Source organism: Heterocephalus glaber, unplaced genomic scaffold, assembly GCF_053883595.1.
Source record: "Heterocephalus glaber isolate CG9 unplaced genomic scaffold, H.glaber_assembly_v1.0 deba00000347, whole genome shotgun sequence".
Taxonomy (NCBI): domain Eukaryota; kingdom Metazoa; phylum Chordata; class Mammalia; order Rodentia; family Bathyergidae; genus Heterocephalus; species Heterocephalus glaber.
In genome coordinates, this window is record NW_028258143.1 from 53,675,362 (window position 1) to 53,701,678 (window position 26,317).

At 35.5% G+C, this 26,317-nt stretch overlaps 1 protein-coding gene across 4 annotated transcripts in view; it reads right to left on the reverse strand.

Annotated features, from left to right (window-relative positions):
* Positions 1 to 26,317, reverse strand: part of Ola1 (Obg like ATPase 1) — a 174,603-nt gene that overhangs the window by 144,513 nt on the left and 3,773 nt on the right. The window contains exons 3-4 of one of the 4 annotated variants that reach the window (XM_004857694.4): positions 15,030 to 15,173; positions 11,308 to 11,435 (exon numbers count right to left, since the gene is read on the reverse strand). The exons of 1 other annotated variant lie outside the window; for it this stretch is intronic. In XM_004857694.4, coding sequence (XP_004857751.1) covers positions 11,308 to 11,435; positions 15,030 to 15,173 — 272 coding nt within the window. The remainder of the gene's footprint in view (positions 1 to 11,307; positions 11,436 to 15,029; positions 15,174 to 26,317) is intronic. 2 more of the 4 variants (XM_087200543.1, XM_087200545.1) reach the window with 2 other exon arrangements.

Genomic DNA, 26,317 nt, shown 5'->3' on the forward strand with positions numbered 1-26,317 from the left:
ATATGGTCTGTTTAAGGACTACTTTTCATTTTCTTAACAATGTCATTTAAAGTTCTAAATTTTGATGGAATCTCATTTATCAATTGTTTTTCTTTTTTTATTAAATTCTTTTATTGGTACATTGTAGGTATACAACACAATTACATTTCTCATTGGGAATTGTACCTTTACATAATGCATCTTGGTTCTTATTTTTTCCCCATTCCTAGCCCTCCCTTCACGCCCTCCACCCTTCCCTATTTACAAAGACTTTATTTCCATATTTTCCATTTCTCATCATTTTTCCTTTCCCTTCTTTCCTTTCCCCTGCCCCTCCCACTACCCCTACCCCTTTGGACCTTTTCTTCCTATTTTACGTTATCGATTATTCATTTTAATCATTGGTACATTTTAGGTATGCAATATAATGACATTCATCATTGGAAATTTGCACCTTTACATAGTCTCTCTTGGTTCTTATTTTTCACCCTTGCCCAGCCCTTCCTTCAACCCCTCCATTCCTCCCTATTTACAAAGATTTTGTTCCTATTTTTCCATTTTCTCATATCAATCCCATTCCCTTCTATCCTTTCCCCTAGCCCTCCCACTTCCTTCCCCTTTGCCCCTTTTCTTCCTATTTCACATTACCTATTATACATTTAGTCCTTATTTACACTTTCAGTTTCTCACACCAGAGAAACTATTCGGTATTTATTCATGTGTGAACAAACCTCAGTTGCCCGTGAACTAGCACAAACAATCAACAAGTGGGATCTCTTCTTATCAAAAGGCTTCTGCACAGCAAGAGAAACCACCAGCAATGTGAACAGACAACCCACAATGTGGGAAAAAATCTTCACCTGCTCTTCCTCAGACAAAGGTCTACTATCTCCAATCTATAAAGAACTTAAAAAGATCAGACCTCCCAAATTTAAAGACCCAATCCAAAAATGGGCATCTGAAATGAACAGACATTTCTCAGACAAAGAAGTAGAAATAGCAAATAAATACATGAAAAAATGTTCAATATCATGGGTCATTCGAGAGATGCAAATGAAAACAACGCTGAGATTCCACTTCACTCCAGAAAGAATGGCTGCTATCATGAAATCCACCAATAACAAATGCTGGCGGGGCTGTGGGGAAAGAGGAATCCTGCTCCACTGCTGGTGGGAGTGTAGACTGGTGCAACCACTGTGGAAATCAGTATGGAGATACCTCAAAGAACTAGGACTGGAAGTCCCATTTAAGCCCGCTATTCCACTGCTGGGGATCTTCCCCAAAGAATTAAAAGAATCATACCACAGTGATATATGTGCGCCCATGTTCATAGCAGCACAGTTTGTAATAGCTAAAACTTGGAAACAGCCCAAATGCCCATCAACTGGAGACTGGATAAAGAAAATGTGGTTTTTTTATAAAATGGAGTACCACTCAGCCATAAAAAATGAGAAATTAGAGACATTTATAGCTAAGTGGATGCACATTGAGGCGATACTCTTAAGTGAAATTTTTTTCTTTTATACATCATGTTTTTTGTATCCTAGGAAGTTCTTCCCTACCCTAAATTCATAAACATTTTCCCTTGTAATTTCTTCTTAAAGTTTTATAGTTTTAGTCTTTCACATTTAGGTTCATAGATCCTTTCAAGATATTTTTATGTATGGAAATAAAGGGTTGAGGTTAATGTTTTTATATACAGATACCAGGTGTTCTAGTGCCATTTGCTGAAAACACTATCTTTTCCTCTGCTCTTGAATTGAGTTTATGTTCTATAAAATGTTAACGTTAAATAATCTTTCAAAACTCAGTGGACCATATATGTGTGGTTCTATTTCTAGATCCTCTGTTTTATTCCAATGATCTATATGTCTTTCCTTACACCAACACTGCCTTGATTACTGTAGCTTTAGAGGAAGTCTTAAAATTAGGTACTAAATGTCTTCTAACACTTGTTATTTTTTTCTGTTTATTTTTCCTTTTCTAGGTCCTTTGTACTCCTACATAACTTTTAAATTTCAATATCCAATTCTTCATTTATAGCAAGTATACACAGACCTGAATTTTTATATATACCTTGTGTTTTCTAATCCTGATAAATTCAAACACAAGTTCTAGGGGCTCCGAGAGATTTCTTAGTATTTTCTCTGTAGATGATCATTTCATCTACATATAAAGATTTTACTTCTACCTTGCCAATCCTATCCTAATTGTGTCATTTTATTGCCAGACTATTTTGGTTTGGGCCTATGTTTCAAAGTTTAATGGACAGATGAAGAGTAGGCATATCTGCCCTTGTTCCCCACCTTAGGGAGAAAGCACTGTATCTTTTCCATTCATATAAGGCGTTTTTGCTGGAAGTATGGAGTATATGTCTTTGATTTGTTGAGAAGGTTCTGTTGTACTTCTAGACTCTTGATAGCTTTTACCATGAACAACTGTAGAATTTAGTCCAATATTTTTTCTGCAACTACTGACAGGATCATATGGCCTTTTCCTTTTCTTTGTTAAAATGATGACTTACTTATAGGGGTAGATCTTCCAATGCTGAACCAACACTGCCATCTCTATAATAAAAACCACTTTCTACATACTGCCAGATCTGACTTCTAATAGTTTGTTTCGTTAAATTTCTATCTATGTTCATACTTTTTTCTTTATCCAGTTTTATCCATACTTTATCTTTATCCAGTTTTAGTATTAGCACAATGTTGATTTCCTAAAATGAAAGCAGAAGTGTTCCTTCTTTTTTCTGCTTTAATTGTTTGATATAATTTATCAGTTAAAATGTATATAAGCCTGTTGTTGTCACATAAGTATGTTTTCAAGCTAGGAATATACTTTCTTTAATAGTGCTATTCAAATTTTATATTTCTTCCAGAGTCAGTTTCATTACTTTGTCTTCCAAGGTACTTCTTAGATGTTGTCAAATTTATTTCAAAAAATATTTTTGTAATATGCTTCCTATATTCTTTTAAATTCTGTAAAATCTGTGGGAATGTTGTCTAGGTCTTGATATTGTAATTTGAAAAATGTATAATTGATATTGTGTAATAGGAAGAAAAGGTCTAAAAGAGTAGGGGAAGTGGGAGGGGTAGTGAAAAGGAAAGAAGGGAAAAGAAAAAATATGAGAAAAGGAAAAAAATGGAAACAAAGTCTTTGCAAATAGGGAAGGGTGGAGGGGGTGAAGGGAGGGCAGCGGAAGGGGAAAAAAATAAGAACCAAGAGACTCATGTAATGGTACAAGATCCCAATGATGAATGTAACTGTATTTTATACCTAAAATGTACCAATAACTTTAATGGGGAAAAAAACCCACATTTACAAAAAACTTCAATAAAGCATTTAAAAAGTAAAGTCTCTGCACTGACACAGAAGAATCTCTTATTTAAACTATAAAATAATTCTGTACGGTATTACAGTATCGTTATCCCCATTTACATGAGAAAACAGGTTCAGAGACATATAGATAGCAAGTGGGAGGTGAAATTCACACTCAGGTTTGATTCTAAAACCCATACACACTCCACTTTAAAGACAGATTTAAAAAAAAAAAAAAAACCCTGACCCACCCTTACTGAAAATCCCACCTTGTAAATTTCCATTGGGTCTTATAGTTTTGTCACACTTTGTACCCACCTCACCACATGGCTTTGCTGTATAAAACATCCTTGAAAAGTGGGGTGGGCGGGCAACCCACTTTCTCGTCCCCCTTCTGTCTCTCTGAAACAGAAGCTTTCTTTCAATAAATTTTTCCTACTCTAAAAAGAAAGCATGTATGTAGTTGTATTATATATAATTGTATTATGCTAACATGATTATCTTTTCCCCTTTCATTATGATCTTTAATATACTTAAACAATTACCTTGGGTGGGGATGCTAGAGATTGAACCCAGAATTTCACTGACCTTCATTCCCAAGCCACTAAAGATATGCTAATTTTGTTTTGTTTTATTTTTGGAGACAGAGTTTCACTATGTAGTCCAGGCTGGCTTTGAACTTCCTATGTAACCCAGCCTGGCCTCACACTCACAGTGCTCCTCCTGCCTCAGTGTCTCAAGTGTTGGGATTACAGAAATGCAGCACCATGCCTGGCCAACTTGCTAATTTTTTTTTTTTTTTTTTTTTAGTACTGGGGATCAAACTTCGGTCCTTGCACTTGAGAGGCAATCAGCGGAAACACTGAGCTAAATCCCTGGCTAACTTGCTAATTTTTAAAGGACTACTGTACTTTGAAAAACGTCCTGAACATTATACACTTCCATTTCTGCTTCAAATAAATGAAGGTTTAGAAATGTTTTTTAATTTTAAAAAGCTGCCTCAGTTCATGTAAATAACCAAACTGAAGAGGAAATTTAGATAATTTGCTTCAAAAGACTTAAAAAACAAACATACATAAACAAAATCTTCCATAAAAGTAATACATGTCAGGACGGGGATTTAGCTCAGTGGTTCCGCCGCCTGCCTCGCAAGCGCAAGGACCTGAGTTCGATCCCAGTACCAAAAATAAGAGTAATACCTGTTAAGTATAATGGATATTTATTTAGTTTAATCCATTAAATAATTTTTGGAACATAAACTTCTAGTGTTTTTATAAATAGCAGAAACTGGGGGGGTAGGTGCAACACTGAGGATGGAACCCAGGGCCTTCCACAGGCTAGAGCAACACTCTACCACCAAGCTACCTCCCCAGCCCTAACATGTGACTTTAAAGACTCAGTATCTTCTTTGGTAAACACAGGTAAAGCAAACTGAAAAGGGTACATCTATGCAAGAAATCTAAGGGCAGCAATCCATCAATATCCTTTATCGACTTCCTAGTTGATACAATCATCAAATCCCATGTTCAGCAATACAAATGACTGGGAACAAAATACTGCATGCACCTAGGTAAAAAACTATGCAAACATTGTAATTCAACCAACTTCTCCTAATTTCTGCTCCATGACACTGACAAAGGAATCAAGAGTTAAAGCACTAAGTAGACTGCTGATTACAGAAGGGGGGTGGTGTCAAAGGGTACAAAATCTTGCATGGAAGGAATATAGAGGTAGGTGTGTGTGTAGGGGTGTGTGTGTGTGTGTGTGTGTAGTATTGCATATATTGAATATAGTTAGTATTAGAGTACTGTACACTAAAATTTGCTAAGAATAAATTTCAAATGTTTCACTATAAAAATGTTAAGTATTTGAGATGATAGATGTTATCTAGTTTGATTTTATTGTTCTACATTATATTCATATGTCGAGTCACTTTGTACACCATAATTTATACAATTATAAATTAGCAAATTACAGGAAAATAAATTAAATAAATAAACACAATCTATTTTAATCCTTAGGAAATTAGCCATGTTTTCCCATGCATTGTCAGTTTTACCCCAAATAGTCTTTCTCCCAGAGGTCTGACAACAGAGTTGGAGTTGATGTTACAGTAGGACAGAAAGAGTTTGGGAGAAAAGGCTGAAGTCATACAAGATCAGTTTCATCACAGTCACTGCTACTCTTTATTTATGTGACCTGGGAAAATCATTTTGCCTCTCTAAGCTATAGTTTTCTCATATGAAAATAAGAATAGGGGCCGGGTATTTAGCTCAGTGGTTTTGCCGCCGGCTGTGCAAGCAGCAAGGACTGGAGTTCGATCCCTGGTACCAAAAAAAGAAAGAAAATAAGAATAATACTAAGACCTCCATACCTCACTGGGTTCTTATGATCAAGACCTAATAATCTTAAAAGCACTAACTAAATAAGCAAATAATATTATAAGCCACACTAGTTGCTTGGTCAGATAGGCCTCTTGGTAGGTCTAGGGCAGTAATGGCGAGCCTTTGGGAGCTTTCAATGACATAAACAGCTCACTGTGGCCATGTGCCAAGGTTCGCTACCACTGGTCTAGATTATTTATGTCTTAACCTATGATCCTGCCTTTCAAATTGGGGGCTGCATGCTGCTAAACAGAAAAAAGTAAGCATGGCGTTACAAAAGCTTTTGCTTGTGAAATGTTTGGAGCTATGCTATTCACCCAAAGCTCCCATGTTCCTCATCCTTGTGATAAGTGCACTTGGGCAGAAAGTTTGACAGACACTGGAATCTTACCATTTTTGAGGTATTTTCTATATTTTAGAAATAGAGGCTCTATTCATTAGCTAAAATTTACCCTGGTTTAAGCAAAATTTTGTTAAGAATTTTATTCCACCGCCTGTGTCGCAAGTGGAAGGTCCTGAGTTCAATCCCCAGTACCAAAAAAAAAGAAAGAATTTTGAAAAGGTAGCCAGGCATTGTGGCACACACCTGTAATCGCACCACACTGAGAGTCTGAGGCAGCAGGATCTCAAGTTCAAGCCCAGCCTGGGAAATGTAGCAACTTGGCAAGATGCTGTCTCAAAATAAAAAGTAAAAAATAAAAAGGGCTTAAGATACAGGAAGAAAAATAAGTGACCCTGCAATAAGTGAAGACCCTTATTCTGTTTTTAAATTAATTTTAATAAACAGAAATTCACTTGTACTACAAAAACACTTCTCACAGAGCTTTGCTGATAAAAATCACTAGAACAGAAAAAATTGAACTCTCATAATTCCTTATGCAAAGTCTGATGGTTTTTATATTTTTACAAGGCAAAGTAAGACCCAACTTTCACCCCAGCAACACTTGTTTAAGGAAAGATAAATTCCTGTTTATATAAGTAAATCCGTATCTATGAGTTGGGATACAGTAACTTAAAAGATTTATTTTCAAAGACAAGTACTTTAAACATGATTTAAAAGACAGCATATTTAAAAATATACTTTAAAAGACAACTCCATATCTGTACAAATGCAAGTAAGATAATCTTTGATTATTTCTACCACTTCTCATGTTCTTATTAGTACACTTTGCAAACAGAAAACCACTGAAAAAACTTTAAACAGACTAATGACTAATGAGGGAAGGAATGTGAAATACACATTATGTAACAAACTCCACTATTTAAGAACTAAGCAAACTAAGTAATATGTATAGATTCTTTTTTGTATTATTCTGTATTTTTTATATTTTCACTACCTATGAAATCATTCTCAGTCTCTTAGAACTAAATTTTTACAATAAAATGAAACTTCAAATGCTTGGTACCTACTTTTAGATTTCTTTTTTTTTTTTTTTTTGGTACCGGGGATCGAACTCAGGTCCTTGCACTGCGAGGCAGGCACCGGAACCACTGAGCTAAATCCCCGGCCCTACTTTTGGATTTCTTAAAACATTAAAAATGCAACACAACTGGGCTGGGGATTTAGCTCAGTGGTGCCACAACTGCCTCACAAGCACAAGGTCCTAAGTTTGATCCCCAGTACCGGAAAAAAAAAAAAAAAAGAAGAAGAAATAAAGAAAAAAATGCAACACAACTGAATAATTGTAAAATAAGCTCCTGAAACAATTTAATCTGCCCCCATCCCATCCCAATTCTCCATTTAAAACCATTTATATTTGGCCAGGAGTGTAGCATATGCCTGTAATCCCAGCACTTCAAGAGGCTGGGGCAGGAGGGTTATCATGAGTTTGAGGCCAGCCTGGATTACACAGTATGTTCAAGGCCAGCCTGAACTACAAAGCAAGACCCTGTCTCAAAAAAACAAAAATAAATAATTTTTTTTAAAAATTTGTATTTAAGCCATTAGAGATGAAAATTCTTTTTTTTTTTTGGTACCAGGGATCCAACTCAGGACCTTGCGCTTGCAAGGCAGGCTTGGTACCACTGAGCTAAATCCCTAGCCTGAGATGGAAATTCTTAATATGGTGGTCAGGATGACATTCCAAACTACGTCCCTAGGTTCTTCCCATTGATCTTCACCATTCCTTCTATCCACACTGTAGAAGAGTCAGCAAGTTCCTTTTTACCACTAGGCCTTAATACAGAGAGCCACTTACTCTGAGTAATCTTTCCTTTCTTCCTTTCACTAACTTAGCTCTCACTCAACCTTACCTTTCAGCATAACTGTTGCTCCCTTGAGATAACACCTAATACACAAACGTACTCTTTCTCTTCTTTGAGAAAGGATATCTAATGTATGTGACCATTTACTTAATTTCTATATCTACCATTGCAGTATAAGCTCCATGAGCCGAGGGCTGCATCTATTTTCACTCACCACTACATCCCTCAGCATCAAGCACACTTATAAAAGGTGCTCTATAGATATGTATCAAATCAATGAGATAGTGATCTAAAGCTTTAAAGCCAAAACAAAGCCATCAAAGTAAATATTTATATTTTAAATAAGTACACACTTCTCAGACAATGTATGTCTTAAATATTTCAAAATAAAAGATGTAAACAAGGTGAGGAAAACATTAATTTTCTTTGGAAAACATTAAATTTTTAAAAATTAAATTAATGAAGAGAAACAGCCTAAAGTAAAATAGGGATAAACCAAACTTCCAAATTTTTCTGTCCCTTAACTGTTAAAGCTTAAGAATGCCCCGAAGCAGTAAAATATATAATCATCCCCTCATATATTCTTCTTCCTTTGTAGTTTTAAACCAACTAAAACAAAAATAGAGAAACAATAAGATACAAAACAGACCATACTTAATCAAAATAAATGATGAAGTTAAGAACTAAAGTGCAAATGTGTGGTAACAGGTAAAGCCAATAATTCACTGGTAAATTTAGAAGGGGGGAGCTCAGATCCAACAATGTAAATTACAGATCTATCAATATAATTATTCAATGTCTATTCCATCACTAGAAGGGAAGCATTATAAAAGAAGAAGAATATCAGATTCTAGTGCTCACTATATATCCTCAATACCCACAAGAGAAAATATTTATTATTTAATCAATGAAATTAATTAATTAACTACATCTCTGGTGACTTTAAGATATCTGAAGAAAATAATCTTTTAAAGACCAATACAGGGCCAGGGATTTAGTTCAGTGGCTCCGCACCTGCCTCGCAAGTGCAATGTCCTAAGTTTGGTCCCCAATACCAGCAAAAAATAAAAATAAAAATAAATTTAAAAGAGCAATGTAACAGAAAAATGCATCTCACATTCATATTTAATAATCTAATTATTGGTACTGGGATTGGAGCTCAGTAGTACAGTGCTTGCCTAAACATGCAAGGCCCTACATTTGATCCCTAACACCACAAAAGAATAAAATAAATTTTAAAAATTTTAAATAATCTAACTGTTGAATATTAAAATATATCATTATTTGGAATTAAAGAATTATCTTTCTAATCTCTACAAGTCTTTTTTTCTAACTATAATTCTTAGAAAATTTTAATTGTGGTTATAAATGTATCATTCTGTTATGCACTAGACACTAATATGTAGCATATTTCAATTATATGATGCACTTTTTCACACTTTAATATTTCTGTAATCAATCATAACAAGAAAGTATTATATCTAGCTGGAGGGGGGGTTACTTTTTCTTTGTGGTACCTGGAATTGAACCGAAAGCCTCATGCATGCCAGGCAAGTGCTCTCACCATTCAGCCATATTCCCAGCCTTTTTGAACTTTTAATTTGAGTTGTTCTCACTGTTACTCAGGTTAGCTTCAAACTTAGGATTCTGCCTCAGTTTCCTAAGTAGCTGAAATTACAGGGGTATGCTAGTGCCCATATCTAGTAATGATGGTATTATTAGCCTGAATAAAATATGTATGTATCTAACCAAATTCATTTTTTCTCTAAGTGTTAAGAAAATATCAGATAAATGCTATGTAAGAAACAACAAAACCTAAGATATTTTTACTACTAACATTTATTATTAATGATTTCAGGCCATCATCAGGACTTTGCTCACTCTAAACTGCTCCAACTCTAAAACTACTAAGTCAAATATCCTTCCCTAATGAGGGATCCCTATTCTAATTTAAGCTCTACTGCACCTTTCAGTTCAATCTCTCTCATCCCCAATCTTCAGTTCTCTTGCCCTCATCCGTCTCTCACAGGGCTATCCTATTTCCTAATAGATATCCACCCACATGGTCTATGTACAAAAATTCAAACTAATGTCCCAAACAGGTCTCTGTCTCTCTCTCAATACTATTCACTGCTCTTTTTATACTTAACATCTCAGATAATGCCATCATGATTCATTCAAGTGACCAAGAACCAAAATCCAAGAGTCGCAACTGACTTCTATTCTCTCTTTGAAATCCTCACATTAGTGACCAGAAGCAGTGGAAAAACAGAGGCTCTTCCAACATACAGGCTTCAGGTTCACTTCTTTACAAAACCAAATCTTCCCTACTCCAATCTCATTCTTTGCCTACACCACAAACCCTCCCAGAAGGTCCTTCTATACTTTTACCAAGGTAGAGCACCTGGATTGGTGCTTCTCAAATTATCTGTGGTGAGTTTTTAAAAATACAGTAAAAATAAATTACTAAGCAAAGAAAAAAATTTAAGGACCTATAAAAAGTACTAACACAATTTTTTAAATTATCTGATTCAAATGACAAAAAAATAGTTAAACTGCTGTAAAATGTTCTAAGTCCTCATTCTCAATTGCTATTGTTACCTTAGTGAAGGACTGGTAACAAAGAAGAGCACAGAACCAGTCCACAGTTGGCCCCTACTTCCTACTTTTGTTTTGTTTACACCAATTTGCTCATTATAATACTAGTATTATAAAGTACAGTCCTAATCTAAGCCTTAACCTTAATTCTATTTTATCAGAGAATTACTGTTATTTCTCACTTTTGTAATCAAAACAACATAAGCCCAACTACAGTCTTACCTGTTTTGTCTCTTTGAATTATATCCCTCTCTCCATAACAAATAGCTAATTTAGTTTCTTTAATCCTTTCATCTCTAATAGATAATTAGGATTTTTTTCTCTCCTCTGAAATAACTAGAACCCCCTTTTCTATTAATTCTGCCTTCTTGACACATGGAAAAAGTAAGAGTGCATAAAAGTTCTACAACTTAGGAAAATTTCAAGGCTGTGAGGATAGCTTAGTGGTGGAGCACTTGGAGAATATGCACAAGGTGCTGGGTTCAATCACCATCATGACCAAAAAAATTTCAAAATGTCTTCACATCAACATTAGTCATACACAGAAATACTTCTTAGTGGCTCTAATCCAGAACAGTTGTACTCAATTAGAATATGATATCAGCACAGCCTATACTCACTATGGACTAAGTCTTCACATGTGGAGATTACACTAAATAACATTAAAAATCACAAATTAACAGATAACAAACTAGCCCACTATTATCTTGCAAAGAAAAGCAATCTTCTACTAATCAGTCTTTCTAATTTCATTTGAGCAATACTGGAAAGAAAACACTGACTTTGATGAAATCAATGAGTGAAGAGCAACTGCACTTACGTGTTAGATGAAAGATCCCATCACAGGCACTAATATGAGACAAAAAGGCATTTCCCAAGCCCTGCCCATTGTGAGCTCCTTTCACAAGGCCAGCAATATCCACTACATTTAGAAAGGCAGGAATTTTGCTGAAATACAGAAGATGATTTTATTATAAAATGAAGGAGAAAAGTTAAAGCAGTATAGAATTTCTATTGTACCTGAGATTAAAACTATCAGTAAATTTACTAAAAGTTACATTGGCAGATCATATACACACAAACACACACACAAAAGCAGTGAGGAGTATACTGGCAAAAGGTAGGGTAATAATCATAAAATAAGTCAATACTGGCCAGGTGTGGTTGCACACACCTGTCTTCTCAGCACTCGGGAGGCTGAGGCAGGAGGATTGCCTCAAGTTCAAGACCAACCTGAACTATATAGTACATAGTGAGGCCCTGTCTCAAAAAAAAAACAACGAAAAAAAGGCAACATTGTGTCAGGTACTAGACTAAGTATTTTATATCTATTATCTCATTTCAAAGTTCAAAACAATTCTATAAGGGAGGTGCTATTTTGCAGATGAGGAATTTGTACCTTTTAGGAGTTAAGAAATTTACTGCATCTAGATTACTCAACTAGTAGTAATAAAACTAGGACTCGAACACAAGCAGTCTAGGGTTGTGATTAATCACCACATAGGTTATAGAGCCAAAATATGTATGTAATGATGTGAACCAGTCATCAGCATAGTATGTAATAACCTAGCTAATAACGGCAAGAAAATCAGGTGCATATACAAGATAACCTTTGCTTTGCTAAGTGAAAGCTCAGTTAATGCAAGAGAGAAACTAAGTTGGGAAAACAGTTTGCCATGTAAAAATGGAGGTTTAAGTATATAAACAAATAAAGGCTACTTTCAACAGCATGACAAAGTAATACAATGTCAGTTTTACCACCTAATAAAATACAACATAAAAGTTCCATAAAAGGCATCCCTAGTAAATGAGTCCTTTCAAAATAACTGTTCTATAAACAATTATTACAGCTAGGTCTGTTACTAGAAAATCCACTGGAACGACAAAAAATGTGGTTAGTTTCTCTAGCTAGACATTGTGCTTGCCTCCCCAGCATCCACTGCCTCTTGGTAACTATATTGATTTTCTTAAGTATGTATTTTTTTAATCTAGAAAAATATTAATTCCTTAGGTAAAATAAATATCCTACTTCTATGAATGTGAACATATTCTTGGGAAAATATGGAAGGATACATCAAAGTATTTATACTTGGTACAGCAAGGTAGATGAAATACAGCTGACTTTCACTCCTTACATTACACATTTCCCTACTGCCTAAACTTCTACACTAAACTATCATTTTATCTAGTAAAAGTTGTATTTTTTCTGATTAAAGATATAATACATGTTTATCATAAAAAATTCAAACACTATAGAAAAATTAGGAATACAAAGAGCCCTCCATTTGGAAGATTTCACATAGGAGTTATCAATCACTGATTTAAAATATTCTGGGGATGGGCTGGGGATTTAGTTCAGTGGTTCCAGCGCCTGCCTCACAAGCGTAAGGTCCCAAGTTCGATCCTTGGTACCAAAAAAATAAAATAAAATAAAATATTCTGGGGGCATTTTCCAGGAGTTTGAGTCAGTCAGTCTGGTGTCAAATAGAGGTGATAGTATACTGGTGATAGCCTATTCTTTTTTTGAGGTCAAGGAATGACAGAATGAAGGCCATCGAATGAGAAAAGGAGCTGTCATGCCTCACATAGGTGAGATCTTCACAAGAATACAGGCCAACCAAACAGGCCACCTTCAGCAAACAACAGGCTATTTCTCAGTAAAGAGAAGATAATCTCCCCAGCACCAAACAGTCCAGTGATTGTCTACACACCTGTGCTGATTATCCTTGACTCAATCATAAACATTTCACCCCAGATTTCTTAGCCCCTTCAATACCTATATAAGCCTAATTCTTTCCCAGTTAGCTGCTAATATCTCTCTCCTAGTGTCAGCCCATCCACTCACAGATGAAATCTCTCCTAGCTAGTGATGCTATTTCTTTCCCAATGTTAGCCATCCACACACAGATGTAATAAACTTGGCTTTTCCCAGATAGCTGATAGAATCTATCCCTAATTTTGGTCCCCAATTTTAGTCTCTGTTCACTGGAATAAAATTTTCTAATTAACACAGAAATGAGACTTAGAGAAGAAGCTGAGCTTTGGGCCTGATCAATGCTATTCTGGGCAGCAAAGACAAAAGACCATGAGCTTCCCAGACCTTTATTTGGTACATCAAGAGGAAAAGATGTAACAGATGACTCAGAAGACAGCAGCAGCGATAATCCTACAACAATGAGGAACTATGTAGATAAAGATTTTGTTCCTCTCAGGATGTCTTCAGCTGGCGTTATCCTGCCCTGGAGCATCACAGCATCACGGGACCATTGAGGTTTTAGCTGTGACTAGAGGTGACGATGGAGTTATGTCTGGACATGCCATAGCTGGCCTGTAGGCAGGAAAACTAGGCCTAATCATAATTTAATTGTGGAATGATTTTCCCCAAAAAATTATGTAGAATTGTTCCTGACAGGAAAGAGCTCCACAAAGCTGGGTGGTAGCTCTGCCACTTAAGAAGCTCAAGAAATGGAGAAAAGAAAATTGCCACAACAGGAAATTCCTGGCTGATGCGGAGATGACAGATCCTGCTGCTCCAGGCATATAATACGGAGGCCTGGAAGGACCAAGCCACCTTGAGGAAGGAGGAGAGTAACATAGGGAGGCTCAGGGACCCAGGATCCAGGTAGTTATATAGACTCACAATGAAGGCAGAATACCTGCCTGTGCTTTTCTGCCTTTGAAAGCACTTTTGGTTGATTTCTTTGTATTTTAGCTAATGGTCTTTCATTGACGCTCCATATGCTTTTATTAAAATTTGATATAACTTTATGATTGTTAAATATGTTTCATGTATGGATTTAATATAATTGTTACAGATATATTATTTACATAACATTGAACAGCCTGGGATTAGCTTATAAATATGTATTTTTACTGGTAAAAAGGTACTCTGTTAATAAACATAATTGAAGTTACAAAAAAAAAATAATATTCTGGGGGAAAAACTACACCTGTATTGAACACATACAGATTTTTTTTTGTCATTATTCCCCAAATAGAATGTAAGAACTATTTATATAGTATATACATTAAGTATTATAAGTAATCTAGAAATATATTTAAAGTATACTAGAGAATATGCACAGGTTATATACAAATATTATACCATTTTATGTAAAGAACTTCTAGCACCCACAGGGTTCTGGAACCAATTCCCATGGATACCAAAGAACTACTGTAAAAGATCACCTAAAAGCTCCACTACCCTGAGATAACAATTAATTATAACAGTTAGTGATCTTCGTTATACTTTTTCGATGAATATACACATACACTTTTACATGAATGAGATCATGTAACACAGAGTAAGTACTCCCTCTACTTTAGTTCATACTCACCAGAAAAAAATAACTGCAATGTTAACTACCAGGTACATCCTTCCTTTTCTTTCTCCTTACTCTACATTGCTTTTACAATTAGCCAAAACAATGCTACATTAATTCTGAAAGAAAAATCTTTCCACCTTACTTTGAATGTATCACATGTATTTTTTACTCAGCCTATACAGTGCCACTAAACACAATGACATTAAGTATTTCTTACCTGGCTGGTTTGTGATACTGACAAAGAAAGTCAAATCTTTCATCTGGCACAGGAACTCTGCTCTCATTAGGATCAATAGTGCAGAATGGAAAGTTTTCTGCTGAAGCCTGACTATTTGTTAATACATTAAAGAACGTAGATTTCCTAAAATGAAAAATAAATTTCTATTAATTCTTAGATTAACTCCAAAAAAATTTAACCCATGCTAATTTTAGTGATCAAATAAAATCTATGAGGACTATAAAACCAATCTATAAAGGCAGGGGGAATAATACATTTTTACTAACAAAAATTGAAGAAATTTACAACAATACAGCTCATTATCTAAATTATGTTCCTATTTCAGTCTATTTGGAAATTGAAAAGAATGTTCCCAAAGAATTTTTGTTATAAGACAGCTAGATTCTCATGTTATACCACAAAATGTATTTTTTCATAGTGTACCAGGTAGTACCAGTATCATTTCACCTATATCTAACATAACCTCCACCAGTATGAAATGTTGAAAGGTATGTGTCTAGTTAGGGCAACCACTTCCCAAGCGTTTCTGAATTGAGGGCAAGATCCTAATTGTCTCACAGGAAATGGAGGGTGGAGCTCAGGCTCTCCTAATTGTTAATACAGAAGAATTACTGCTAAGTCTAGAATTGTGAATTATGAAAGTCAAAAAGTAAACTCTTTCCAAGGTGTGACTTAAATCAAGAAAAAAAACCCCACCAGGTGTGGTGGTGCACACCTGTGATCCTACCACTTAGGAGGCAGAGGAAAAAGAATTGCTTTGAGTTCAAGGCAGCCCTGGACTACATAGCAAGACACTGTCTCAAGAAAAAAAAAAAAGAAGGAAGAAGGAAAAAGGAGAAGGAGGAGAAGAAAGAAAGAAAAGAAGGAGAAGGAGAAGGAGGGAGGAGGAAGGGGGGAGGGGGGGAGGGGGAGGGGGAGGGGGAGGGGGAGGAGGAGGAAGAAGAAAGGAGAAAGAAGAAGAAGAAGAAGAAGAAGAAGAAGAAGAAGAAGAAGAAGAAGAAGAAGAAGAAGAAGAAGAAAAAGAAGAAATCCAATAACATAGAATAAACTGGTCACTAAATTTTCTGATTATCTGATTTTTATCAGGTCACATGTGCTCAGAGGATGCCAACTCAAATTAACACTAGCCATATTTTTTAAAGTATAATATTTAGGGCCGGGGATTTAGCTCAGTGGTTCCACCACCTGCCTTGCAAGCGCAAGGTCCCAAGTTCGATCCCCAGTACCAAAAAAAAAGTAGAATATTTAAAATGCCAAAAAACGTAAGAGTAAAATCAAAATCAAAATGGAATTTTTAAAGGTTTGCTGTTTGTTCTGTATCACTTTTCAATTCCATCACTAATAGAGACAGTAGAGAATTCACTATAGTGACTTCCTTGCTCCATATATACTACATATGAAAAAATTAAAATGAGAATTACTGTTACATAATCTTTCTTAACTGAAGAAATTGAGGAAGTAGTTAAGGATTAGTTGATAACTGACACTGGTGCTTGTTAACTCTGGCTAGACATATGATTATGTAAAAATGTATGCATGGCTAAATCTGATAACAAATGAATACCCAAAAAAAATAATAGTTGTGTTAGCAGTGTGAAACTATGAATGATTATTTTTCTCTTTTCCCCAAAAATATTTAGGATTAAAATGTCTATTCGAATGAGATCTATTTAGTCTTTATTCATCAGGAGAAATTTATACTTAATTAGCTCATCTGGATGAACTTGTAAACCAAAAAACCAGTTCCTTTTTAATTTAACTCTGAGAGCCCTATAAAAGAGTGATGATCAAAAGGCAACAATCAAGTTTATATCTAAGTAATACGAGTGAGAAGTGTGTTTTAACAAGATACTTTAACTCTACCTGCCTATAGGTCTTTAGACATCATCTAATACCACTAAGACTAAACAATTCAGAATCAAGTACATATGTTCGCGAAAACAGCCACACAAATTATTGCTAGTTACTTAGAACACCATTAGACAAATCAGTTGCTGAGGATAAAAGTAGTATTATCAGTCTTCTTTCCAAATCAACTGGTGTAGTCACCTGTATTTTAAAATTCAAGTGATGTGAAGTCAAGAGTTTCTTTTGTTTTGCTTTTGTGAAGTAAGGTTTTAAAGACAATGGGCTACATTCAGACTCAGCTAACAAGCCACCGCATAATGATAAACTGCTGTAGAATTTATAGTGCCAATACCAAAGAACCTAGTAACAATCCCAAAACTCTAGTAATGATAATTGAAAGGAAATCACTAATTCTATAGGGCTAGCTTTTAATTTCAACCCTGTTTAGATGTCACAATATTGAATTTAAAAGCTGTACAGGTATAAAAGTATAGTCCACCTGGGCTGGGGATTTAGCTCAGTGGTTTCGCCGCCTGCTGCACAAGCACAAGGACCCAAGTTCAATCCCCAGTAACAAAAAAAAAAAAAAAAAAGGATAGTTGACCTAAATGACTATGAAACCTAACACATTAAAACAGAGCAGATCAGTTTTTTAAAGTGATCATGTTTAGACTTTGATCTTTAATGATCATGCCCATTAAAAATGATCAGGACTAAAAATAAAATGATCAGGACTTGTTGGAGAAATGGCTAGTTTCAGGTCTGGCAAAAAAAAAATACACATACACACACATGACAACTCAATTTTTCAAAGAGAAAACACAGAAGCTTTCTAAGGCCAATAGAATCCTATCAAAAGCATTCTGTGCCTTCCTATAGTTCCATCTACTTTGTAGGCTGAGACAGGGGGGTAACTTGGGCCCAGGAGTTCTAGATCAGCCTCTCTAAAACAACAATATGGGCCAATCTTGAGTAGCGGTAGAAAGCAATACAAGGAATTATAACAAATCAAATCATTTCATACCCATTAGTTGTTAATCCTCAAAAAAGGGATGCTGATTAATTCTACTGAAGAGTTAAATGTCTCTGCTATATAAAATATACTTTCAAAATAAGCAAAGAATTGATTATTTTATAGGCATATTCCAGCCAATTAACAAGGAAAAAAAATTTTGCTTTCTTTTTTAATTGTATAGGTATATTTTAGATATAGATGATAACATTCATCATAGGAAATTTGTAACAGTACATGATATATCTTGCTTCTTTTTTCCTGTTTCCCTCCCCTCTCTTCAATCCCTCCTCTCCTTATTTACAAAAGCTTTGTTTCCATCGTTTCCTTCTAATCTCTTTTTTTTGTTCCTACTTTCCTTTATCCCTCTTCCCTCTCTTGTTCCTCTACTCATTTGAACATTTTCTTCCTAGTATCTATTATATATTTGGGTCTTTCTTTACACTTTCAGTTTCTCACACCAGAGAAACAATGCAGTTCTTAAACATGTGTCCAATTTATTTCACCTAAGAGTATAGTCTTGAGGTGCATCCATTTAGCTAAAAATGTTTCAAGTTTATCCTTCATTATGGCAGAGTAATACTCCATTGTATAAAAAACACATCTTATTTATCCATTCATCGTTTGATGGGCATTTGGGCTGTTTCCAAGATTTAGCTATTACAAACTGTGCTACTATAAACATGGGTGTGCATATATCACTGTGGTATGATGCTTTTAATTCTTTCAGGAAGACACCAGGAAGGGGAATATTTGGGTTAAATGGAACTTCTGTTTTGTTTTTTGAGGAACCTCCACAGATTTCCACAGTGGTTGCACCAGTCTACACTCCCATCAACAGTGGAGAAAGATTCCTTTTTCCCCATAGCCCCGGCAGCATTTGTTATTGGTTTATTTCTTGATAAGAGCCATTCTTTCTGGAGTAAGATGGAATCTCAGCCTTGTTTTAATTTGCATTTCTTAAATTATCAATGATGTTGAACATTTTTCATATGTTTATTTGCCCTTTCTACTTCTTCATCTGAGAAATGTCTATTTGTTTCAGATGCCCATCTTTGGATTGGGTCTTTAAATTTGAGGGGTCTGATTTTTTTGAGTTCTTTATATATATTCTAGATATTAGTCCTTTGTCTGAGGAACAGCTGGCAAAATTTTTTTCCCACACCATGTGTTGTCTTTTCACTCCGTTGTTGGTTTCTTTTGCTATCCAAAAGCTTTTAATTTGATGAGATCCCAGTTGCAGACCAGAGACCCTACCCAGAACTAGAAAAACCATATAAAATTCAGAATACAGAAATCATGGCGGGGGCGGGGGGGGATTTGACCCTGGGGACATTTGCTATTCTGGGTAAAGAAAAGAGGTAAGAATCCAGGCTTTAGACACATGGAAAGCTAATGCCACAGGAGAGAGAAACAGTGAAACATTATAAGGACAAAATTAAGTGCTGCTACATTTCTGTATACTGTAATTATAAAACTGCTCACTGCTATTACCATAGTCAACTGAAATTCTAAAAAAACTAGGAAGTTTATGGATGGCTGTTCCTAAGTATAGTATTTTTGACTGTCTAGCTGGGTAAAAACAAATATGTTCCATAATAAAGAAAAAAGTTTGGCCCTTAAACCATATGTTAATATATGTCCAAAAAAAAAAAATCCATTACTTTTTAAGTAGAAAAAATTCTTACATATATTCAAACCAAACTTGGAAGACTAATCTCTATTTTCACAGGTTGTTTCATCTTAGGTGAGTTTTAAATTTCACAAAGCCCAAACAATCTATATCTCTCAGCATCTCTGTAGGTATAAAAAGTAAAAAATAAGGAAGAATTTGAAAAAGAAAAATATCCAAGTATTATTGCTATAGACTTCATGGCACTTAAGACATTTTGATCTATTCAAATCTAAAAGCTTTGCAAAAGCAAAGAATTTGAGTTTTGACCTAAGTCTGAAGTGATAAAAGCCAAAGGATTAACAAGAATTTCTCTCTCTTTCTTTGTCTGTCTTTCTTTCTTCTGCTTTCCTTTCTTCCCTTCCTCAATCCCTCCCTCCCTCTGCCCTTAGATCCCTTGAGATTATCATTAGGGCTTGAAAGTACGAGGAAAACTGAAAATTATAAGAATTTTTCTCCTCCAAGACTAAGACTTAAATATTACTTGGAAATTACATATTTTATTATGTTAAGTAAAACATCACAAAAATTAAAAGCTGGAGATGTAGCTTGGTGATAGAGTGCTTGCCAGGCATGTACAAGGCCCTGGTTCAATCCCCAGTACCACATGTACAAAAAAAAGTTATGCAAATTAAACACTAAGAGACTGTCAAAGATTAAAGAAGACTAAAGGGACATGTAGACTAAATGCAACATATTCTAGATTGGAAAAGAAAAGGGCTGGAGCCAGGGATTTAGCTCAGTGGTTTCACTGCCTGCTGCGCAAGCACAAGGACCCAAGTTTGATCCCCAGTACCAAAAAAAGAAAAAAAAGGAAAAGAAAAGGGCTGGGGATTTAGCTCAGTGGTGCCCCATCTGCCTCACAAGCACAAGGACCGGAGTTCAATCCCCAGTACCAAAAAAATAAACAAAACAAACAAAAAATATTAGCAGTAAAACTAGAGAAACTCAAATAAAGTATATTTACTAGTTAAGAGCAAAAACGTAAATAATAAACTAAAAAAAAAAAAAAACTGAGTTAGGTCTGGTAGTACATATCTGTTATGCCAGCACTTGGGAGGCTGAGGCAGTATCGCTGCAAATTCGAGGCCAGCCTGGGCTACATAGTAAGTTCAAGACCAGCCTGAACAACATAGCAAGAACCTGTCTCAAAAATAAATAAACAGTCAAACTATGTGAAATTATGTAGCGATATAGCAATAAAGACTAGAATTACAAAAAATAATTTAATGAAACTTAAAAGACTTATAGGAAAGTCCATGAATCTATGAAATACTTCTAAGGAACACAATTACTTCAAAAAACAGAAGAAAAAACAGTGAAAAGGACAGTAGATCTGTTTTCCTCACATATCTATTCTGAACATATTAAAAAGAGAAAGAAAATAATTCTCAAATCACAAATTTTCATAAAAGAGTAGGCAGCCACTATGGAATGCTAAAATGTACACTACAGAATTAAATTCATAGTTGCACTTCTCATTCTGCTATGCAAATTGCCCTACCTCCTGTAAATAACTAGGAACCCAGACAAAATTTATGAACTAACAGTTTTCAGACAAGAGGACAATACACAGCAAAGAACTGCACTCCCTGAGTGAAGACTAACAAATGAATTAAGCAAAATTCCTCCAGCTTACTGCCAAACGGCGATCTCAAAGCCGCAGTTAAAGGTCAGGAGGAACCAACAAAACCTAGCATGCCAAGATGGGGAGACTGAAATAAGAGTAAGCAGACCAAGTGTTATGGTTGTGTTTAAATGTCCCCCCAAAGCCTCATGCAGTCTTAGATAGGGCTTTTTCAAGAGGTAGCCGAATCTACAGTACGTGATTGATTCACGGTGCAATGTTAGGCCCCAGGGCACTAGGATTAAGCATGTGAGTGCTACCTGCCCTAGGTAGTCTGAATAAGATAAAAGGGGCAAAAAGAGATGTGGTCATCCCTTATTGCTTTGCTACCTTCCATCCACCATGAACTGTTGCCCCACTGCATGTGCCTTGGAGCCAGCCAACTATGGACTGAAAACTCTACAAACTGTGAACTAAATAAAATAAACCTTTCCTCTCTTAACTTGTGGAAGTAACTAGGACACCAAGGTACCTTGAACTCACAGGAGAATTTACTGAAAAGACAGCAGCTGTGCAGAGGACTCTAAAGAGCTGTAGAGTGCCTTCTATAGAATATGACTGACTCATGATTTGTGCATAAATTCCATTTCCACAAAGCCAGAAAAAGAACCACCCAAAAGCAGTAGGATGAACAATTATCAAGGCTCACACAGAGCTTGTACTAGCCAGAGTAGGAAGACTTTATACTATAAAGGAATTTAGGTAGGCCTTAAGGGAGTCATCTTGTAGTACTACAGTACTACATCTTGTTGAGCTAAAGTAGCACGAACAAGAAAAAAAAAGGAACTCATCAAAGGAAAACATATTAGGCAGCCTCAAAACAATCAAAATCAGGGCCAGGGATTTAGCTCAGTGGTTTTGCTGCCTGCTGCACAAGCACAAGGACCTGAGTGCGATCCCCAGTACCAAAAAAAAAAAAAAAAATCAAAATCATATGCAAATAACTAAATGCCAGACCAAAGCCCAACACTTGTCAAAGAAATATGACTTTCAGCATAAAATTTAGAGTCTGGAATCCAATAAAAATTGCAAGGCATGCACAAAAGCAGGAAAATAGACACCAAAATTAGGATAAAAGTAAATAAATCAAGCAAATAGAGTAATGCAAGATGATGAAATTAGCAGACAAATGTTATAAATCACATAATAAATGTTACAAATCTTTTAAAATTTTATGAAGGATGTAAAGAGAAAAATAAAGACATGAAAAATATCCAGAGAGAAAATATGAAAAATACAATATTTGAAGCAAGATTAAATTGAAACGAAAAACACACTGGATATACTAACAGCAGACTGCCCACTGCAGAAGAAAAGAACTTGAAGATAGAGCACCAGAAATTATACAAATGAAGCATACAGAAGATAAAAGAAGGAACTAATCAGAGCTTCAGTGGGATACTATCTAGGCAACTTATATATAGTACATGTAACAGAAGACCCAGAAAAAAGAGAAACTGGAGTAGACAAAGAGTACTTAAACTGTTGAAAGCCAGTAATAAAGAGAAAAATTTAAAGGTAACCAGAGAAGAAAACAACCACTATGTGGAAGAACCAAGTTCAGAATGACAAAGATTCTCATTAGATAACTAGAAAAGCCAAGTATCATGGCACATGACTGTAATCCCAGTACTCCAGAAGCTGAGGCAGGAGGATCACTGTGAGTTCAAGACCAGCCTGGCCTACATATTGAGACTCTGTCTCAATAAATAAATACATACATATATACATACATACATACACACTAGAAGAAATGAAGATATCTTCAAAGTGCTGAAAGAAAAACTCTAGAACTCTACCCAATGAAAATATCTTTCAAAAACAAAGACATAATAAACTTGTGAAAAGATGATCAATATCATCCATGAAGGAAATACAAATCGAAACCACAGTAAGATACTACTTCACACCCTGATTATAATAAAAAAGATAGACTTTGGGGAGGTTATGGAGAAATTGGAACCCACATACACTGATGATGGGAATGTAAAAATGGTGTAGTCACTTGGGAAAAGTTTGCCAGTTCTTCAAATCATGAAACACAGAAGCAACCATCATATGACCTAGAAATGCTACTACTAAATATATACCTAAGAGAAAGGAAAATATATGTTTATTCTAAAATTTGTGTATTCTAAGCTTGAGGCAAAAAAAGTACAAATTAGCCTGAAACAGTGTGGTGCCAGGAAATTGGGAGTATTCAAAAAATAAAGAGGACATGAACGCTCCTAAAGGCCAATATAAACAATTTGAGCAAATAAATAACAATAGTAACAGATTATAACCAACAGAATACAATAAGTATACACTGATAATAAATTATAATCAAATCCATGAATAAATGGGGGCTCTTACAATAGAGTTCTATACAATAGAACTTGCATCCCTTGCATAAATTGTTCCTTCTATAGATGTAGAAGAAACAATGGAAATCTTAAAATCACCACAATAATAACTGTTTCAAGGAATACCCATTAATACTTGCAAAAATCAGAGAGCAAAAACATGAGAATCAAGATACGTATATAATTTCAAAGAATCTCCCACAAGAAGCTTACTTATTGCAATGGGGAAAACAGTAACCCTTTCAGTAAAGAAATCTGTCAGACATCTCCTTAGATAAGTGATCTAAGTTAACAATACCAGTAATGAGACAAACGTCATGTACTTTAATACAAATCAACATCACATGCTTCCTGATAATACATCTGTGCTCAAAAATACACAACTTGAATTTACACAATAACTGACCAATACTCTCTTCCAAAGTCTCAATATATGAAAATCAGAGACTAAGAAATTGCAGTTCTTAAAAAAATCTAAGAAAACAAAACAATCAAATGTAACATATAATCCTGGATTGGATCCTGGACCAGAAAAACATCAGAAAGACAAACGAAATAAATGTCTATTTGCTCATTTTGATCATTCTATTATGGTTGTAGAATATATGAACATTTAGAGAATACAGGCAGAAGTTATATAAAAGTTTATTAAACTATTTTTTTTTTTGGTACCGGGGATCGAACTAGGGTCCTTGCGCTTGCGCAGCAGGTGGCGAAACCACTGAGCTAAATCCCAGGCTCTATTAAACTATTTTTGCAAGTGTGAAATTTTTTAAGCATGAAATTATTTCCAAAGAGTTTTAAGCGAAAAGTCAAGCAAAATAGGAAGAGACAGTTGCAATATATATCCAACAAAAGTTCATATCCAAAATAAAAAACACCTAATGGTTAAAACTGACCTTTCACAAGATATCAAATAAATGTGAAAAGGTGTTCAAAATCACTAGCTATCAGATATGCAAATGACAATGAGGTAACACTACACAAATATGCCTAAAATGAAAAAAACTGACAATACCAAGTGTTAGTGAAGGTGTAGAACAATTAGAACTGGCACTGTAAATTAAAAGGACCACACTAAAAAATTATGCGGCAATATCTACTAAAGCTATTTAACTCTGGCAGTGGGCGGGGGGGGGGATTTGTATTCACTCACCCAACAGAAATGCACTCTTAGGTCCACTCACCAAAAGACATGTATATTCTTTGTATACCAAAGAATGGTGAGCACTCACTCGCTCTTATGAATGTTCAAAGCAGCTTTACTCGGAAGAGCTTAAAAATGAAAACAACCTATCAACAGCAGAATGAGTAAACAAACTCATATTCTCAGACATGATGTTGACTTAAAAGACATTAAGAGTGCATTATAAGGGCCGAGGATTTAGCTCAGTGGCGCCAGTGCCTGCCTCGCAAGTTTGATTCCTGGTACCAAAAAAAAAAAAAAAAAAAAAGAGTGCATTATGTACAGTTCCATCTGTATTGGGCCAATTAATCTACAATGATACAAATTAGAATTATGGGCATCCTGGGGAGGGGGGACACTGACAAGGAAGAGGTAAAGCAGTCTTCTGTGGCAGAGCATGTTCTATATCTTGTTTGTTCTGTAAGACTGTAGATGGAACCCAGGGTCTTCACACTAAACAACATCCATAGACCTTTTTTATTTTTTTATTTTGAGACAGGGTCTCACTGTGCCACTAAGTTGTCCAAACTGGGCTCCTACTTGTAATCCTCCTGCCTCAGCTTCCCAGGGTGCTGATGCTGGGATACAGGTGTGCACCAGCATGGTATGTGCTATATCTTGGTATGGGTACTGGTTACATGGTGTGTTCAACTGCAAAAATCTGTATGAACACTTATGGTTTGTACATTTTACTGTATGAAAGGTATACCTCAAATAAAAGGTTTTTTTAAAAAAGGAAAAGAAAAAAAAACAAATGCCCTGACAGTCCACTTAGAAATGAATGGAAATGAAGACATGCAGAAAACAGTTCAGAGATTTTTATGTTTCAGGTTTGGTGCCCCAGGGAAATATACAACTGAGAGGGAAAGATGTAAAGATGAATTTCTCAACTCTATGGCTTAAATACCTTGGTGTAAAGTACCGTTGCCCAAGACACCTAAGGCAAGAGGAACTGAGTTCAACTTTGGACATGCTAGCAGAGACAATTTAGTGGAGACAGGACAACTTGATATACGAATCTGAATCTCAGGCAACCTGAGAAGGATATATAAATTTAGAAAATAGACTCCAGGCTGTGCAATAGAAATATAACAATCTATGCCTTGATGGAGTTTAAATTCTAATGAGAATAGGTATCAAACAGCTTATTATTAAATTAGATAATGTGCATAAAGCACCCAGAACAGAGATCAGTATATAGTAAGTGTTCAATAAATATCAGATTTGCTACAAATCGATCTCTTAGTTGCTAGGTAATTAGCTTTATGTATACTAAAACACAAGCCTTCTTATTCACCCAGCTCCCTAAATATCAGGAGATACTTTGGATTTCATATCCTTATTTTTGAATTTCAGGCCATCTTTTGCAATACTACCTCTCTTCCCAAACCTATTTCTTGGGACCTATCCAGAGGTAGACATGTTCGATCAGACTCCCTTGCCTAGGAATTTGAATCACAGGAAAGGTAGCAGGAGATGAGAAACACCACAAGCTCAAGAGTTTATGTGGCTGAACTCCACATGGTCCACAGGGCCCAGATCTCTGCCTGCACTACCCTGGCTCCTGTTCCTCCTGA